At 45.4% G+C, this 20,126-nt stretch overlaps 1 protein-coding gene across 2 annotated transcripts in view; it reads right to left on the reverse strand.

The window, feature by feature from the left end:
* Positions 1-5,544, reverse strand: part of GRHL3 (grainyhead like transcription factor 3) — a 30,140-nt gene extending 24,596 nt beyond the window's left edge. The window contains exons 1-2 of one of the 2 annotated variants that reach the window (XM_033003323.1): positions 5,448-5,540; positions 4,685-4,761 (exon numbers count right to left, since the gene is read on the reverse strand). In XM_033003323.1, coding sequence (XP_032859214.1) covers positions 4,685-4,761; positions 5,448-5,450 — 80 coding nt within the window. In that variant the 5' untranslated portion in view covers positions 5,451-5,540. Of the gene's footprint in view, positions 1-4,684; positions 4,762-5,447 lie in introns of both variants that reach the window. The other variant, XM_033003322.2, reaches the window with a different exon arrangement.
* Between the last annotated feature and the right edge of the window lie 14,582 nt (positions 5,545-20,126).

Consider the following 20,126-nt stretch of genomic DNA (forward strand, 5'->3'; position numbering starts at 1 on the left):
ATGTATACATGTATTCATGAACACAAACCTTCATCTCCACCAACACATAACACACACACACACTGTACTGAAGCTCCCAGTCCTTCAAACACCATGAGAAAGATTACAAATGATGAGAAGAGCTTCATAACTCTGAGACTCTAGATGCTTTCAGTTATCTTTTTCTGGTTTCAGTGCTTATGGATTTTTTCCTCCCAGCTTCCCCATCTAAAAACCTAGCTACTTGCTATTTTAATTTTTAATTCTCATATATTTACTGACTCCAGGAGCTGTAGCTTTTAAATAAAAAAGAAAAAAAAAAATCACAGTTTCACAAGACTTGGATTAAAAAAACCCCAATGGTAGCAATAAAGAGATATGCAATTTTCTGTGAAAAAGTTTGTTTCTTTTTTACTGCTCTTCAGGTAATCTGGTTTTAATTTAGTAATCAGTTAGTGTGGGTTATTTGTACTGTAACAGGGCCCAGAGGCCCTGACTGAGAACAGAGCCCAGTTTTACTCAAGTTTCTATACTTCCCTCATCACATCCTACCAGCGGATCCTGCAGTAACACACTAAATTATGTTACATATTTCTGCGTGAACCCCAGCACTCATTTAAGAAAGTACTAAGAGCAGAGATTAATATTAACCTCACGGAAGGTTTGCCACTTCAGAGTTACGCGTCGAGTCTCGGCGTCCTACGTGCACCGAGAGCCAACAGGCCAGTTCAGCCCTCCCGTCCTAGGCTGGGATGTGCTGATCTCTTCCTACTGCCTGCAAATTCGGTCAGCTAACGAACGTGGGTTCAAGCTGGTTGCAGGTGGGTGAGGTGAATCCTCAGCGCGTTGCCCAAGAGCATACAGGAAGCGTGTGTCAGGGCAGGACACTTGCCACAAGCCTCACGCGCGCGGCTGGCTCCCCTGCCCGACCAGGCTACCCTCGCGCGACGTCTGGCAGCGGCTGTACCTTCCTCGGCTGCGCTGTGGACTATCTGCAGCCCTGGTGAGAGGCAGCCGGGGTGGGCTCTGCCCTTTTGTTTTCCTCTTTCTTCCCATCCCGGAGGGACTTTTCAGGCTGGCCAGATCTCAGCTGCCCAGATCTCCTATAATGTGCTTGGCTGATGTACCCTGTAAGCACACTCTAACATATTCTGGTTCAGACTGTCCTGTGAACACGTCCCCCCAGGTCAGGCAAGTCTTTTGCTTTGCTGTTTAATTAAAAAAAAAAAAAAAAAAAAGGCATAATGTGTTTCAAACAATGTCTTTGCCAAACAGATACGATTCATCCCATTCTAGGTACAACCCTATAAAACAATGCACTTCTAGAGAGCAAGCATCACAGCTCAGACAGCAAAGGCAGAATGATGGAAAGAAACAAAAACTTGACTCAGCAGGTGACTGGCACCCGGGAACCAAGTATCTTCGTAAATGATGCCAGCTCTTTACCTCTGAACACTTGGTCAGAGGAAACTCTGAACTCTGTCAGAGGAACTCTGATCACTATGCACACTCTGGGGACAGGGACTGTTTTTGGATCAGAGCTACCCTCACCCACACCATAATCACAGCTACCTAAAGAAATAACAAAAAACAAGCCGTCATATTTTCTTATCTTCCAAGCCTTTGAAACTTGGGTATTAGCAATGGAGTCCCAGCCAGAATATAATCATATGCTATATAATCAATTCCACTGATTAATGTATTTTTCAGCTGTTGCCTTTATCATCCTCGAGCACACTATTCCAGGATCCCAGGCGCTGATCCGGAGCAGTCTCCCTGCCAATCAGCTGAACTGAAGCACTTGCAGGTGCAGTGTAAGCGCAAGTGCATTTTCGGATGAATACTTTACAATGATCAACAATTTAAACACCAGACCAAACAAAGCAGGAGTAAATCCTCATCAGTGTAACTGTCTTTATTCTACAACTTTTTCTGGAATTATATCGATGTACCAATCAGTTGAAAATGTGACCCAAAGCATCAAAGCAGAGATACTATGTAAATGTTGATTTATCTCTGCTTTGAGTCTAGAGTTTATTCAGAGGGCTTTTACTCCTTTGTTGTGAATTGCATAGCAGTTATTTGATTGTTGTTTCTTTAATTTACAAATCTCTCTTTCTCTTTACATAACTTAAAAAAAATAGAACCCATGTCTCCCTTGAAAGCGTACCTTGCTTCAGCATGGTTATCCCTTGTGTGCTTTACTGCCAGGATTTTATAAAAGGGCTTTAACTTTTCATTCACCAGGAGCATAACTCAAGTTTTAATAACACACCTTATGCATGACAAAAATTTGCTTCTGGCAATCATGGTTTCGACCACAAAACCACAACTGGGAGTAACTCCTGGTTAACTCTTTCAAGCCCACGCATTGCAGAGTTAGACAGAAGTTCAATTTAGAAGACTATGGAAATTATCAGTTAGAATATTTTATAATAGGCAAACCATCTCATTCTCTCATGCCATGCTAGTCTCTTCCCAGTCCTTTCTGTGAAATTAAAGCGGCAAAGGAAGAGATGAGATTATTCTCCCGGTCATTTTGGGTGACAGCATCACTCCATGGGGATACCACAGCTCCCTTAAAATCAGCTGCATTTATGCACATGTTCTCAGGTCAGGTCCATCATCCCCGGGCTCAACGTGTTGTGGGGGTTGTATAAGGAACAACAGGCAGTTCCAGACACAGACACACACTTTGGCCCTTATCAGATCCTCTAAGTACTGCTCCCAGGAGCCTTTTCCTTACACTGATGTCTACAAAGCTACACCCTCTATTCCTTTGGCTTGGGTGATTAACCAGAGGTTAGCAGCTACTGCAGCAGCCCCATTGCTCAGATGTTGGGCTTTAGCAGCTCTTCCCAAGGTTTCTCCTCCCTGTGACACCTCTACCCCCTCACAGTAAACCCCAAAGCTGCCTGAATGTTTCAGCTATGCCTTTGGTACCACGAAGTTCACAGCTCCCTTATCTGCTATCACTGCTCCCCCTCAGGCCCTCGGGAGCTTTCGGGTGAGGTTCTCCAGGCCCTTTGTGCTCCTCCAGGGTTTCTCCAGGGGAGGTGGCAGCGCCTGCCCCTGCCCCTCTGACCAGGCACCAGCAGGCTGGAGTTGTTACACCTCACTGTCTGCACCCTCAAGAGAAATTTTTTCCCCCAGCTGTGGGCTTCTGAATTAAAGTGACATTTTCACAGAGATCTGCAAACGTGTCCTCAGGTTCAATCTGTAGGAAAATGTTGCACAGAGCCTTTTACCTCCGGAGGTAACCAAACAGAGCCCCAGCCGAGACCTGTCCTAAAGGCTGAGAGCAGACAGCAACCTCTGCATTTTTATCAGCCTTTGGAGTTGAGATCTGAATCACAAAAGGGATGCTGCTCCCATCAATTCCCCCTTTCTCATGTGAAAAGCACAGGGGTTAACAGCCCGTTAGTAAGAGAAGAGTCAAGCAGCCATGTAATTCATCGGGTAACATAATGCCCCAGTCCATAATTAGTAATACATCAATCTAATTCTGCAATGCACTGTGTACACACACAAACACTCTGCAGCATTTTGAGAGTAAACCGCATGGCCTGACTCTTAAGTTTAAAAAGCATCAATTATAAATTACCCAAAGAGTTCAGAAAGGGAAAATTTAAGTCACTGATTCTTAATCGATCCAAGCATGCAGATCCCAGTATTTACATGAAATAATAATTAGTGCTGCACCTCTTCAGGGTTCTTAATTATTAAGAGATTAGCTGTCACAACACCTCTGTCAGTCTGTGTGTGTGTGTAAACACATACAGGTATGTGTTTTTCTTTCAAAATACCTCCCAAAGCACCAGATCTGTAGAGATGTATACATATGGATGTATATTTCTTGGTAAATCTTATTATACACAAGTACTTCATACAAGGTTATATACTTAGGTAGCTTTTTAAGACTGGATTGACAGCAGCATTCACTATGATTGTTCAACATTCCTCCAGCCTTTACTACACCATGTCATACCAATATGACATTTGTTTGCTTTAATTCCAGAGGTGCGAGGCATGGTATGCTGTGCAAATCCATACCATCAGTATCTAAAGTTGAACAAATTTTGGAGGACTCAAGATTAAAAGCAAAAGTTATACAGGATCAACAGAATATTAAAATTTTTAATAAAATATAATAAATCATAATTACTTGGTAGAATCATAATGTGAATCCATTTACTTAAAAAATAAAACCAAAAAAAAAAACCCAAAACACCACGCAACAACCCACACCCTCAAAAAAATAGAAACTCATCCAAAATTGGTAGATACTTTGGAAGGTATCTTCTAAGAAAAAAAGACAAACCACAGAATCACTGTAGCCTATGTTAGATTTTGCTGGGCAGAGGCAGAACAGACTTGCCTCTAGACAGAAACCCTATGTGTCAAATTTTAGTCCGGGGGGGGGGTGGGGGGAAGAAAGAAAAAAAAAATCCTGATTTTAAACAACTCTTAAAAAATAACAATAAGAAGTGATTCCTCCTAAGAGCAGCAACAGGTTAGTGAGGAACAGAAAGTCTGAAAAACGCTCCCATCCCATTCTTTTACTTCCACTTGCAAACAGCTGGACGGGCAGATTAACCTGAGGAGTCTAATTCATTCAGACCCAAAGCGCTTAAACAAGCCTCAAAAGAAACACTCAGCCTTTACAGAGAGCAGTGGGTAAATAGAAAAAAAAAACTCTACTTACTCAAGTTCATTAGACATTTCCCCACGTTTCCAAATCTTTGCAGACAAATTCTGATGACTTCTCTCTTCTAGTACCTGCTACAGACAGACATTGCCTGTGAAGTGTTTGATTTATGTTGAGGTTTTGCGTACAGGTATTTTGCTGACAGGTCGGTTGTTGGGGATTGGCTGCCGGCACAGGTGCCCTGGGACAGGTACACCCAGGTACACCCAGACAGGTGCAGCCCGTAACCCTCTGCCTGCCGGAGGATGGAGGGGAGGGAGGTGGGTGGGGAAGGAGGGAAAAGCCCCGGGGGGGAAAAAGATAGGATGGAGGAGTGGAATCAGTTATTCATCTCTGTGATAATTAGTTTCAGTTTGGTGGACGTGTTCCATATACTTCAATGCCAAATAGCTGTCATTTTTATGAATCTGGGGGTTGATTTGTCGTTTGCTGTTTCTTTATATATAAATATACAGACAAATATATATATATATATATATATGTAGGAATACATTAGGGAAGAAGAAAAGCCTCTTAGTTTCCTCTCATTCCTAAATGGTAATTGTACTGACAGGCTAACCCTTTCTTTCCTTTTCTCACCTTCTCTTAGCTTCTCACTCCAGAAAGCCTCCGTGGGTGTGGAGTTTTTTCCTCTTAAAGTAACTTTAAAACCCCTAACTCTAGATGCCAAGACATGCAGCAAATACACTGGCCCAGGGAATCTTTGCATTACACGGGATATGTAAGGAAAACAGGTCTGCGGGCGAACTCTTCTCCGTACCATTCACGCAGGCTGTCCTGCCTGCTGTAGCGCAGATAAGAGCACGGGACGGCAGCGGGAAGCCCGGACACACGGCATTTGGGAATTAGCTGCAGGAATACCACCCAGGCAACAGCTCTGTAGCAACTCACCTGTAAACGGGGAAAAGATTTATGCAATAGAACAAAACTCATCATGGATTCAAGCACTCCTGTTGGATGGTTTCTGTCATCCGTGTTGCAATGAGGAGGCAAAGGATGGGCTCAGCGGGTGACTCATGTTGACTGGATTTGGAAGGCAGGAGAGGATTTTACGAGACAAGCTGGTACAAGCCTTAAAACAAAGGGAAAAAGAAAGGCTTCCACCACTTGTTCTCACCCCTCATCACTGTCTCACTCACTGAATCTGCCCCACTCAGTGCCCTGCGCTAGCAGGTGAATACAGGAAAGCTTATAAGTCTGCCTTCACATAACAGTAAGCTCAGCTCTCCCAGTTTGGTGACAAATGGCCTTACCAGCCCACTCAGGCAGGCGTAAGGCATGTCTACACAGGCAGATGTGGTACAACACCCTTCAAACACATCTCTGGTTTCTGGCTCAGAGCATGGCCTGCTCGGAGCGCAGGACCAAGAATGACCATGGTGCATCTGCACGGGCTGATAAGGACGTGCTGGGCTGAGCTTTGCCTGACCCAGCCAGCAACTATCACCCTCCGCTCTGCTGTGCAAACTCCTGCCTGCCAGGGACGTAGGGACTGGACAAAGTCTGTTTTCTGGGAATCAAAACCAAGGTCTGAAGCAATGCAAACTCCATTGGGGATCACTGGAGAGCACCAGCTGCCAAGATCTTGTAGAGCAGAGGACAGCAATACCCAAAAGTCAGCCGAACAACGGCTGATGATCAGTCAGTGCCACAGCAGAGACCGTGCAGTGGTGAGAGTACAAAAAAAAAAAAAGAAGAGGAAAGAGCATGTATGCCCTATGCAGCCACGGAAAGCACAAATCTTATGCAGTGGTTGCATTAGTTGATCAACATTCTGATTATATCTCTAAATTAAGGAAACCTTGCCCAGTTCATGATGAGCAGAGTCATAGTCCTGGGTACTTGTTCTTTACCTGGATCCAGGCAGAGAGTATTTCACTGACTCTGGGTAGTGCAAAGAGCAGCAACATCCCCTTAGGGGATTTCCAAGTTTCTTCTAACCTTTCAGTGAGACTTAACCAGATTCCAGCAACAAAAGTGAAGGAGGAGAAAACACTAGCCGAGGCCAGACCATGCAGGGAAACGGCAGGGCACAGGATTCCGACCTTTGCGGGAAAAAGCCTGTGTCAAAGCAAAGAGAGGGAGAAATGTGTCTGGCAAAGCTGAGCAGTGACAGGCTTTGTCTTAGTGAAAGGTGTCCTGGGGGCCTCAGTGCCACCATGACCAGGCAAAATCCAGCTCTGAATGGAAATGTTCAGGTATTTTAACTTGGCCTTTTGCAGAACAGTAAGGATGATGTTGTCTGCTGTTCTATGATAGGGGACAGGAGAAAAATTTGTACTAATTCTGGTTTTAAGCATTAAGTTTCTTCTTAGCTTTGCTGCCACCGATGCAGGACCTCATGTTTTCCTGCGAGGATCTTATTGCAATGGCAGAATGAGAGACTTTGCCAGGTAGGAAGATGCGTGCTCATTCTCGCATACAGTCTTATTTCTTATGCAATTAGCTATGTGCCTCCCCGCAGCACTGAGGCACTCTCCCAGCCTCCAGGAATCACGGTGCCTCAGTAAAATCGCTCACAGCAGAAAGCAGAAACCAGCCCCTTTCCGTCAGTACTGTGGGGCCTGTACACATGTCTGTCTGCTTTATGGTAATACCAGCTTGAGTTTGCTCTCTCAGACACCTTTTCAAGGCTGGATGAAAATGTTACTGACTCCCCATCACCAATTTTCCCACAGACAGGACCCTCACAGCCTCCCCCAAATTAGCTTTACGCTACTGCCAGCAGAGGAGGACCGGGACCACCCCACACACAGGTCTAGGTGTGATGTGTCCTGGTGGGAAGCAGGGACAGCTGGCACTGCCCGGGCACTGCGCTGCCTCCAACACCCAACAGCTCCCACCAGACGGGACCACCCTTGCCCTGCCTTTTCCATTCTCTTGGGCACCTTGTCTTTTTTGTGATAATGTATGATTTATGGCGCCTGAGAGGCCTCCAGGCCTGGACGCCTAGACAGTCCCTTTGACTATGATTTCAGTATTTTTAATTATTATTTTCTTTTTTTTTTTTTTTTTCATTTATACTCCACCCTCCAAGAGTATCTGGTGAGGGGGTGGGTTAGAAGAAAGAGACCAAGAGATACATTCTCTATGCACAAAACCCTCCCACTTCCCTTCCACTCCCCTGTTAAATATACCTTGGAACAAAAGCCCTTTATGATGCTCTAAAAATAAAGCATGCAGCAGTCAAGACAAACTGCAAAGTTTAAAAGAGAGGGCCAAATTTTGCTCACAGCTACACCCTCTCTAAGGCAACAGGGTTGCACTTGTGTTTGGATTGTTAAACCCTCTTTAAACATCCAGAGACAGACTGTGACTAGCTGCATTTCGATCAGCAGCTCCATGATTGAGGACAACATCACTCATCGGGTATCCGTGTCAGGAGCTGGCTGGGTCTGCATTTGGAGGAGCTGCCCAAGGTGCAGTGTGGCCCTGTGACCATGCCACCCTCGTGTTCCTATTTCTCCCTCTGTCACCGATTTGCAGTGTGACATTGGATAAGTCGTTTCACACTCCTTGTTCCCAGTCTGGCTTCTTTTCTGCGTAACTTGTAAGAAACTTCAAAGCAAAGGCTTTAATCCCTTTAGGATACACGGCTTTTCCCACTGACAGCTGTCAAACATCCTTTCCAGTTGTCCTGTGATGTGCCAGGAATTTCAGCTGTCTTTGACCAAAGGTTATTAAAACATTTCAACAATTAATATGCAGTAAGAGGAAGCAGCCTGAAGCAGGTTAAAGTGAGCTGTTCTCCAAAGGGAGATGTGGCTGCTTCAGGTGCTTTTCCAGAAAAAAGTATAGCTTGTGCCGTATAAGTTTGTAGAAACCTTTGATATCCAGACCAGACACTCTTTCCCAGTGAGACTCCCTCTGCCTCCCAGAGCCTTTTCCTTGGGAAGGCAGAACAAAAAGCTGATCTGAAACTTCCTTGGGCTGCAAGTCTTTGTCTGACAGGACTGCCCTGTCACTCTGTTTGTACAACACACAGCACAACAGAGGCTACAAAAGTCACTCTATAGCACTATTGTCATAGTAATAATGAGGAAAAGGCAAAAAAATAATTTGGCCTCTTGAAGCAAGCGAGAGAAACAAACCCCTCACTGACCCTTTCTCAGCAGTTGTTTTCCAGTTAGGTGAATTCCTCTATCTGCAGGGTATCTGGGAAGCCAGCTGGCTTTGCTGGATCCTAGTACCACTAAACAATGTGACCTGATGCTTAAATGTCTTTTTAATAGAGTCAGGCCAGTTTGTTATTATCTGTTGTAGCCCACGGGGCTATAGGAAAATTCCTGTTGTCTTTATCTAGTTCTACCAGTTTTCACACAGTAACAAGTTTGGGTTGCAAACAAGTGACCCAACTAACAGTCTTCAGGGCAGCCACCTTCAGTTTAAATAAACAAACATGACCCACCGTCTCAGCCAGCTTCAGTTTGTGGATGAAGCTTCACTTTTTCCCTGTGTGCTCTGACCTGAGCTTGTCCCGTGCTCTCACTTCGGAGCTGACAGTTGTCAATCCAAACCCAGGTAGAAGAAACCCAACAGCAGGGAATGGACACGCCAGCTGAGCCTACAGAGGGATGGAGCTGGTTGGACATGTCACAAGGATGTTCTCCATTTCAGCCAAATTTGCTGTGCGGGCCCAGGCTTCCCGTGGTATTCAGCTACAAATAAGGACAGGGAAGGAGTCAGGGGAAGGTTTCAAAGAGGAAAACTGGGCTGTCTTTGAAAGAAATTTCAGACTGGCTCCAAGCAAACTTTGTCTTCTAACGCCAGCACACAACAGTGAACACACACTGCAGCTCTTCAGCCATACCTCACTCATGGGACTTCGCTCCCTTCAATTGTCTCACACGTGCAACTCGACACAAAACACAAAAGCACATTTCCTCTTGCAAAAAAAAGCACAATGAGTTGAATGCCCCCCCCTCAGTGATTACACCACCAGGAGCAGAAGGTGCTGTCAATGATGCCAGCAGTGCAAGGAAGGGCTCAGGGCTGGGCCCACAGTCACCACAGCGCTGTGATTCCTCACTGAGAGAAACTTATTCTTAAACATGAAAACAGTTTTTAAAATGGACCAGATGCAAAACATCAGGTATTGCTCCCAACCATTTCCCCCACTGCTGCAGCCTGATCAAAGCTGCCTCCTTTCAGGAAGTTATCTGATGTCAGCCAGTGACGCTATAGCAGAGATGAGTTTGGTCTCAGATACCTCAGTTGACTCCATTCATCATTAATCAGCCCTTCATGAGCAGAGATATGGAAATGTCAACTGGCAGAGGTGTCCCAAGCTGCTCAGAATAAATTACCCTTATCAGCCAGCGGGTTAGAGCCCAGAAGCAGAGATTGGGCTCAGATTCAGACTCCAGCTGAAGCACGAAGTGTGTTTGGATCCTGGTGTCTGCTCGGTTCACGCAGTTGCCGAGATGCCACTTCTGATTTGAATCTAAGCATGGCACAGAAATGGGATTTCATTCAGTAAATCGTAAATAGCAAATAAAAAAATGAAACATGAATGAATCTTAGTCCATCCTGGTGGACTATAATGAAACTGCTCAGGGAACCTTGAAAGACATCTTTACGTGACAACTAAGTTTCTGTAGCTAATTAGAAAAGCGCAGGCCAGAGATATTTATCTGTGTGCAACATCTGGAACTCATAATGTCTTGGGTTTGCCAGCTTCCATGGTTTCATCACAAATCTGCTGATACTCACTGTTGTTATTAGTTTATTTAGTTGCCTTTTTAAAGCCTGACTTCCTGTAATCACATGTTCATGTGAAAGTTTTCTTGAAACAAAAATCTCTGTGCTTCATGATTGTTGCAAAACGCTTCAAAACACAATCCCTATAGACTCAGGAATGAAGAGACAGAAAGGAAAATAACTCCTTTGCACAGCCCACAAAGTTAAGCAATTTTAAAGCCAATCCTACATCTACCAGGGACCTGGCTTGTGGTTTCTAAACCAGCCCCGTGTTTGGCAGGACCACGGCTCATGACATATAAGTGCTAAGGCTGGTCAGTATTGGAATCATCAAAGCACTCTGCAAAGTTTAATTATTTTTCACTTCTGCTCTACACCTGTCATTACTCATCTGAACCAGTCATGGGATACTGGTAGAGGGGATGTTTTGGGATGGCTAGAGCTGGCACACAGCCGCAGTCGTCCTGCCTTTCTCTGTCTTAGCACTTTGGCAGGAACTGACTTTCCCACAATACCTTGAGAAAACTGTTGGACCTGATTATTTACAGAGAAGAGGAAGAAGCTGGCTCCACAATCTTGATTTGACTCTAAAATTGTCCCTGGAGTTGGGATGTTGTGCTTAGATCCCAGGCCTGGTTTGGAGACACCTTCCGCTCCCAAAACATTCAAATGAAAAGGCAAACGCAGAGGGAGGGGAGAAGAAGTGAGGCTGGGCAGGGGCTTGGTACATCAACTGTGGGAACTGAATCTCATTTCTACTGAGAAAACTGGAAACCCCTGCCAAAGGCCCTGCATGAGTCACTGAGCTATCGTCTCGCTGGCTGATACTGCACAGGTAATACAGCACAAACTTCTGAACAACCTCATGTGCACTTGAAGCTCTAGTTCTCAGCTCTGTACAGGCAGGGAGGGATTTCCCTTTGAAAACCTCCTGCAAAGGCCCAGTGTTGGCCCTGCTCCCTCCCCAGGGACTCCAGCTTTGTCATGATAACAGGCAGCCATCAAAAGGAAAGAGACCCCCCCTCCCAAAACAAGTGGAGCCCACAGTATGTCCAATGCTGCGGCAAAACGCAAGCAAAGCTGGCAGTGCTGAAGCTTCCAGTAAAATTTACAGTTCTAGCCTGGAGAAAGGGAAAACTTGAACTTTTGGACTTTATTTTCTGATGCAAGCATAGCTCAAGAGAGTTCCTGCAAGATGTTATCTTCATCTGACAGCACGAGGGACTCAGTGGCTCTGGCTCCCCTTTGGTGCTGCACACCGCTTCTGTGACCCGCACTCTGCCAGCACAAAGTAACAGGAGGGAAAGGTTTGTCAGGGGTCGTGGGACCTTCTGAGTCACTCCAGCACCCCCTCAGCTGCACAGGCCTCCTCCATCCACACTGCAGCTGCATCCACCCCTGGATGAAGCTGTGACCTGGTGAGGATACGGGTAATCACAGCCAGGTATCAGGTCGTCACCTGCCAGAGCCCACACACTGCAGCCCATCTCCTGCTGATACCTCTATCAGAGAGACCAAAAGCTGTAAGGAACCTGGTCTCCGCTCTTATCTCATTCTATCAGAGCTACAGTACAGGAGTGGGCACACGGCAGCTTGGAGAAGCCCTTAAACTCCACCAGCATCATCACTCCCAAACATCCTCCCCATGGCTCTGAAGTCTAGGAGAGAAAGAAAAACAGATACCCATCTACTGCACCCTCTGGTAGTGGGCAAGCTCTCTTTGCTTCCTAGCTGGCACCCATCTATCCTATTTGATACCAAATAAAGGCCCACTTAATTCTGACTCACTCTACTTGTTCATATTGCTTACTTTTCCTGGCCAGGCCATAGTCTAACACCTGTAGTGGAAAATCTTGCCATCTTAAATGAAGTCTAAATTCAAATCATATCAGTGCATTAGCCTATTCAGATAAAAAATAATCTAACCAAACCCTGTAAGAACTTTTTAGATTGTTTCTAGATTGCCCAGCATCTAGGTCAAATGTATGATCAAATCCATGAGCCTTCCTCCACAGCAGGTCCAGTAGATAAGTTTATTTTTTGTCAGTCTCTGTAGGGCTGGAACTCCCTTCTTGGGGCAGGTTGTTGTTGGGGGATTAACAGAAAGTTCACTGCAAGACACCAGTTATCCTGTGGAGTGGAAAAATATCAGGTAGTTTTGCAACATTTAAAGAGGTGCACAAAGAACTTCTTGGGTGGCAGTTAGCACATAAGGGTTGCTGGCCCTAAGGGGCTTGGGGATTTTCCTTCCTCACAGAAAATGTTTTCTGCAAGAAGCACATACCTATTATAAAACAAACTGCTGCTTTAGCTTTGTTAAATAAATAAATCAATCTTCTTTTACTTCAAGATCTGAGAATCAGCCTCCCTTCTAAGCTGACGTCTTCATATTTTCCCTACAAATATTACATGGCAGCCAAACACCAGGCACTGATGGCTAGGTAGGCTTCTCGAGAATGGCAAACCCAATTTACCTGCAAACCTCTGATGCTGGCTCTGAGCAGCAACGGCACTTGCCATTGATATTCCGGGAGGATCTGTTGCCATAGCATGTCTCTAAGGCACTGAAATGGAAAGCAGGAGACCAAAGCGCTGCTCCCTGCACATCAGTGTGCCTGAGCTTTGCCTCTCACAACCTTTGTGCCTGTTCCAGTTGGAGGCCTGTTTGGGCAGTCCTGCACTAAGCACTTGGACAGATGCCACCCCTGGGGCTCTCATGGGATTTGCAGCCATGACCGTACTGCAAGTAATTTTATGCGAGTCTTAGAAAAATTTGCCTACCCTGAGTGTCTAGTCACCCACGTAAACCACTAGTGGAGATGTGACTTATAGCAATGCATTTTTACCCCAGTTTGAAACAAGATCAAACAAATTATACTGCACCAGCATAAACCGTGTCTCTACTGGAGCCGGAACTGGTACATGTGGCCAAAACCCAAGTACAGATGAGTCCTAAAAAGGCACAAAAAGGAAGCTACAATTTCATCTGAACCTGAAGGATTTATAACCTTGACAGTGAGACCTTTTCCTGTGAGCTCCTACAGTAGTTTTAGGATTAATCACTGCCAGTGAAATTAGTGCCTGCTGCTCTGATTTTCAGCATCGAATGAAATAACTTTAGGTTGGACTAGAAAGATCTAATCTGAGTCAGACCCAGGAGCAGCCAGATTCAGAAGTCAGTGGGGAGGCAAAGCTGAAGACTGGGTTTAGGGAAAGGATGTCAGATGGTCAGAAAAAGCCTTGTTATAAGAATTTAAACTTATTTTATCCATTCTTGAATAAAAGGCCAGAGAAAGGAGATGTGAGGCTCCTGCCTGGCCTACCTGCCCCTCCATTTGGGTTTTCCTGCACTTGAAGGCACTCAGCAGATAGGCTTACTCCTGGTCTTAGGTCTGCACTGCCTCTGAATAACTGCATTAGCCTACTTCACCTCAACCACGCTTTGGAAGGAACGGGAGGACCATAGATGGGGAAGACAACACAACCTAAGGACTCCTCCTTGCACCCAGCTACTTAATCTCACTATATGAGATGATATTTGGGGAGCTCAGACTGCTGTCTGGAGCCAGCATTGAACTTTCAGCATAGACAAGTGCCAAATAGGGCAGTGCAGGGCCATTGTGAGCCCTCCCAAGGGACATTTTTGATTGTGGATTGTTCTCTTCTTCCACGGAAGGAAAAACTGCCCTTTGCAGAGCCTTGCGGTGCAGGCTGGCATTGTGTGGCAGCACACAGGCAACAGTATTTGGAGACTCCCCCTTGACCCGAGCATGACATTTGGCTGACATTTCTACAGAGCCCATCCCTGCTGTATCAGATCCTTTCTCCCTGTGATCTCCTGTGTCCTAAAGACCCCAGGCAGCTCCCCTGGCTAACAGGAACCCAGATCGAATTCTGGCCATTTGCTGCCTGAGGTCAAGCTGTAAAATGAACAATCCAAAACTGCCCCGAAAGGCAGATGTACTAATTAGAGAAACCTTGGGTGGCAGTTCTGAGTATGATGCTTTTAATAACTGCAGGGATGTTGAGAAGCAAATAAATTATATGATGAAAGTCTACCAGGCTGCAGAACCCAGATATGTAATAAGCAAGACTGGCACCAAGGCTGAAATTTTGCCCCCTGGGCTTGGCATTTTGTCTGATTGCCTTTCCAGATGAGAAGGTATCTGGAGCTTCCGGTCCCGCCGACTACTTGGCAGAAAGGTATTTCTCAACAACAACCTAGGGAATCATCCTGGGAAGGCTGGAGTTAGAGAGCCAGCACTCACCGGCACTCAGGAAGTACCGCCAGCTTTTCACCAGGAAAGAGTGACCAAGGTTTCTCTGCTGACTTTTGGATTTAAAGTGGACATAAACCATATGGAAACTTTAAATGTGCTTAATATTGTAAAAAGCTAGCTGGTTAAGGCCTTCAGTTCTTCCCTTTGCCATGGCACAGATAAGGAGGCTCTGGCAGATCCAGGGAGCTGGATTGCTCCCTGCCTGCCTGTGGCCCCTGATCCCATCAAGTGCCCCACACTCTAAATGGCTTATCTTCCCAGCGCTCTTAAGATGCCACGAAAACTGCTCCTCTCTTTCTGCTGTGAGGTATGCCTTTATCTTGCAACACAGCACAGTGCAGAGGCCCCTGTGAAGATGGAGACACAAACTGTTTGCATCTGCACAGTATAGCCCACACATCGGGGCTTGCCAGCCTAAAGCCACACACAGCGGGTCACACAAATGAAGCTCTCCTGTTTCCAAGCTAAGCCTGTTCTCCCAGCCACAGAGGCCCTTGCAGGGCCAGTACACCCGACATGCCCAGCACAGGGTCATATGAGGAACCCCTGCAGAGCCAGGGCCCAGCACAGTTGATCGTGTGGCAGTGGGGACAGGGGGAACACCCACCTTGCTGCTTTTGTTGGTCCATGGCATCCAGCAAGGCTCCTTGAGTCACTTCCCTCCCTCCAGCTCATCATATTACACCCTCCCACACTTCCTTCCATCACTCTGTGACCTCTTTGTGCCCTACATCGGGGCTATCTGTGCCTTCCTTCCAGTTGTGCCACCCCACAACAGCTCGTTCCACACTGCTCCCTTGGCTGGGATCTGCAAGCACCCGTTGCCTCGCCCAGCACACACCAGGAGCACCCATGGCCTCCACCGACGCTAGGCTCTCCTCCCATAACCCCACCTTGGTGGCTCGACCAACAGCTCTAATAAATTTTGCAAAGGAGGGTCCCCAATTACAGAGGCTTATGGCTCCCTGATAGTTTGCTTAGTCCCATAGGTCATCACAGCTTTCCCCCAGGATCGACCTTGCTTGAAAGCAAACTTCCACATACAGAGACCCCACTTTGGATGTCTTGACCAGCAGAGATTATTGCTCCTGCTGACAAGGAGCAAGGCAAGCTGGAAGTGTCTGCCCATCCCTAGCCCATAGCTGCCCAAGAAAGGAGGACGCCAGTGTCTGTATCACGCCTATAAGAGCTTGCATTCACTCTCAGGCTGCTACATGTCCCAAACAAGCCACACACAGTTATTTTCAATGGCAATTAAAGACTAGTTCTTGTTTCAAGGGCTGGACAATGAAATTGCAGGAAGAGCTGCCCTGACCCAGCAACCATTATGTCAATGAATACGCTGGATTGAGAGATGCTGACGCTCATCTCGGCTGCAATTCACTTTTAATTCTCCTGGCCTGAAACCCTGCAGGAATAATATGGGGAGCTTGTAGCCATTGCACGGGGATTTGGGAGCAGCACCTGTTTTAGGAATAATCAGCCCAGCAGGAGGAAAGTTTCTTTCAGCTGGTCTTGGAGTATTTACAATTTTGACCCCATCTCAGCGTGATAATAGTGCACTTTGTCAATCCTGCACAAAAACTTGCTCGGCTCTGTGACTGGTTTCTCCTGACTCCTGCATGGCTCTATTATGATTTTTCAAAAGGCCTCCCATAAGGGTTAAATGACCTCACATTAGTGCTAATTTGGGGCTAACTTTCCTATTCAGCACATAACAAAGCAATTGGTGTTTACTCAAGTCCCATAAAGTGACAGGGACCACACACAACCTAACTGCACTCAGCCTGGACACAGACAAAACTCCACCCCAGCTCTTTCATAAGTATTGCCATTTTGTGAGGAAGAGAGGGAGGAAAAAATGAGAGGCTTACAGAAGATCTTCACCCAGCCTGTGCCCAAAGCAGGACAGGTTGTATTAAGCACCCAACAGTCAACCCGAAGCAGCTCTATTGCTGTCCTCAAGACCCTGCAATGGGAGAAGTCAGTGGCCATCCCTTCTGTTCTCCTACGTGGCCTAATTGCAACCTGCTGAGTCACAGACCCACAAAACACTTGGCTGCCTCATTCTTTAACTGCTTTTCTTCTCCACAGGCTCCTCGTGAATTTAATTCATATTAATTTGATGCCAGTAAATCACCCTGCACAGCTAATAAAATAAATGTCTCACTGACCCCGCTTCTGGGAAAGGAAAGGTTCGGTGGAAAGAAAGTGGTGCACAGGCTGACTGCGCATCAATGGCTGCGTGACTATCGCCACAAAAGGTAGTGCCAGTCTTGTCCCCATCCCATCTACCTCTCCATGATTAATGACAGCGCAAAGTAGGGCAGGCTGAAAATAACAACAAACCGTGACTGATGTTCCCAAGCACAGAGCTAAACGTAGCTCTTCAGCTACAGCAAAATTGGGTGTCATGATTGGAGCTGAACAGAACATTTTACACCAGCTCGGCTTGCACTGCTGTGGTGTAATGAGACCCAGCAACACCAGCCAAGGGTTTATTCAGTACATCATTCCACTTCATCAGAGGCCGTGTATTTGCCCCCATCCCATTGCAATTAAATAAGGTCCAAAAAAAAAAAAAAAAAAAGGGAACACAAACATGTTATTGGCCGAGTGAGTAAACATTTCAGGCTCTTTTGCAATCATTAATGATAGTACAAGGCATGTGTGAACTTCCTGCACACTGTAGTGCAGTTCATTCTGAATTCACCAATGCAATTAGGGTGTCTTTTATGCAAGAGTTGAAATTCGCCTAGATTGATTTAACGAGTATAATTTCCTCTTTGGAACTGCTGGAAATTAATCATCACTTCTCCAAGCTCCATCTGGAATTCACTCTGTCAGCACAACACACGGCTACAATGGTGGCATCCAAAGAGAACTGTGTGCTGACTACACTGTTGTTGACTTTGTTCAAGTATTTCCTATACTTAGAATGGGAAATATCTCAAATATGCAGCAAAGTCAACTACCCCAGCACACCGCTTTTTTTTCTTCTAGTGACAACCATGACACAGACAATAAACCCAATTCTCTTCTTGCTCATACTAGTTTTCATTGAAGCAACTGCACCAACTTAATTGGATTGACCCTAATTTGCAGCAAGTGAAAGTGGCAGAAAAAACTGGTGGAATATTTTGAAGAGAAATGAAATAAATACGCCTAAGCAGTTGCATCTCTAAGAAGCTGCATTTGCACATAAAAATGTCAATTTGTGCATGTAAATCAGGTAACTAGCCACCTCATTCCCTATTTTCATGGCTACCTGCCTGATTTGGCTGTACAGCTGTAGGATACGGAGAGCTGAAAGCAGTGAACACCTCTGAGATTGTGCCAGTGACATAAATATCTGGACTCTGAGAAATCTGTTCTTTCTTGCCCATTTCAAACTCAGTAGAAATCTATAAACGGAGTCAGACAAAGAAAAATCAAGGACAACTTCATAGCATATGGGGACACCGTTTAAGTGACTAGCAGCTAAAAGAATAGAATGCTCTAGAAAGAAAACTGTTTTGTTTATTAAAGCAATTAATACAGCTTAAAAGGAAGAGCACTGAAGTAGGTGTGAATGAACTGCCCTTCTCAAAACTGAGGTGTGGCTGCTCCAGAGGTTTTCCCAGCATTTTGGTGTCTTTTGATGTAAACCACAGAAACTAAACTATATGAATTAAAATCAGAGCTCCTTAAAATTCACTAGTTCCAGGATTATTCTTGGGAGCTGACCCATCCCTAGAATACCCCACAGGTGTACAGTCACAAAGGAGCTCACATGAAAGTTTGAGCAAGTCTTTGTTGACTTCTTCCACCCCAGTGTTGACCCATTTCTAGCCATCAGTAGTTTTCAACATTTTTTGGACAAAAGTCTCTATAAATCTCCCATTCTTCTGTATATAATCAGTTTAAACCAACTGACAATAAGCTTCATGTTCTCAGTTACCATCTGTAGACCCACCAGAAGTCATGCAAATCCCCTAGGAGTCTGTGGTTAAAAAAAATTGATCCCCATCCTTTTATTGCTTCTCCAGCACATATCATACCCTTTACTCAGCGTCTTGGGAAAAGCCAGGACTTACTCCAGCATAATTTTTCTCTGGGCAATAACAGTTAGCTCTGCCACAGAAAGCTTTATATTGGAAGTACTCTACAGGGACCATCTAATTAAAGATTACAGCATCCCTGGGAGATATACCAACCCATTTGATTCTGTCTATAGATAGCTGGGGAAAACAGACTCAAAGATGAAGTGTCTGGCCCAAGAATGCAGCACAAGAGAGCAGCAGAGCCAAGATAACAACAAGCAATACTGACTCCTGCCACACTGTTTTCAGATTCTGGTTGGGACTAGGAAAAAACACTCCTAAAATCTTCCTTCTGCTAAGTTTCTGCCTCTCTTGGGATCAGGGACAGCTGGAAATAATTAAAAAAAAAAAAACAAAACCAAACCTCCTCTTAGAAGACCTCCATTCAGTTTTGCAAATAAACAGATAAGCAGCCACCCAGTGGGGGGAAAATATAATAACTAGCTGGGCTCTGGGATGCAGAAAGGTGTATAAAAAAAAAAAAAAAAAAGAGTTTCAAGGATGACAAGATGGATGTGTAGGAGATGGAATTATAGACAATTCTAACAAGGGAAAGGAGAGTTTAAACTTCCTGTGAAAAATAAAAACCACAAACAAATCTGGGAGATTCTCAGAGCCATGGAGAAAGGAGTAGGGAGAGGAGAGGCGGGGTAAAACTGCACGAAGTAGGAAACTACCACAGAAAACTTTGAGCTTTAAAAGTCTTCCCTTTTATCTAGAGAGCTTTGGGGTAAGAATGGAGCAAGAAGGAATAATAAGCATAGGTGCTAATTGCATAGAGCATCTCCATGGAGCTTTAGATTAAAGACTCCAGCACCTCGGGGGGTGAAGGAATCTGTTGATCTTGGAGACAGTATGTGGGGCAGGCAGCTGCACCCTTTGTTACTAACCTGCCTCCCTTCCCCATCTGATCATGTAAATGAGAGCTACAAATGCTAGAGTTTACAGCATTCAACATCTGAGTTGGGATCTCTGGAGAGACAGGAATGGATTTATTTACATGTTCTGAGTTATCTCCACAAATGATCTAACAGGGGCCCCTTCACATCTGTAGAGTCCTGATGAAAGTAAAAACATTGTACCCAGGTATTTCTGTTTGTGCTTGTGGCACCGAAGACAAAAAGGCCAGATTCTCTGCCTGTTTTACACCCTCTTTTCACTCACATGTGTTATAGTCCGCTCCTACAAAGCATGGCATGCCCTTGACAATGAATATGTTTTTCAGGGGAAGAACAAGGGCCAGATTCAGTCTGACCTGTCAGCTCTGCTTCTGTGCGGCCTCAGATCTTCCGCAGATGCCAGCCCAGAACGGCTGATGATCCTGACTCCCCCAGTGAAGCTGCATGGCAGAAATACCTTCTTAGAGAGGGATCTCCC

The sequence above is a fragment of the Tyto alba genome, unplaced genomic scaffold (assembly GCF_018691265.1).
Source record: "Tyto alba isolate M040663 unplaced genomic scaffold, T.alba_DEE_v4.0 Super-Scaffold_20, whole genome shotgun sequence".
Classification (NCBI taxonomy): Eukaryota; Metazoa; Chordata; class Aves; order Strigiformes; family Tytonidae; genus Tyto; species Tyto alba.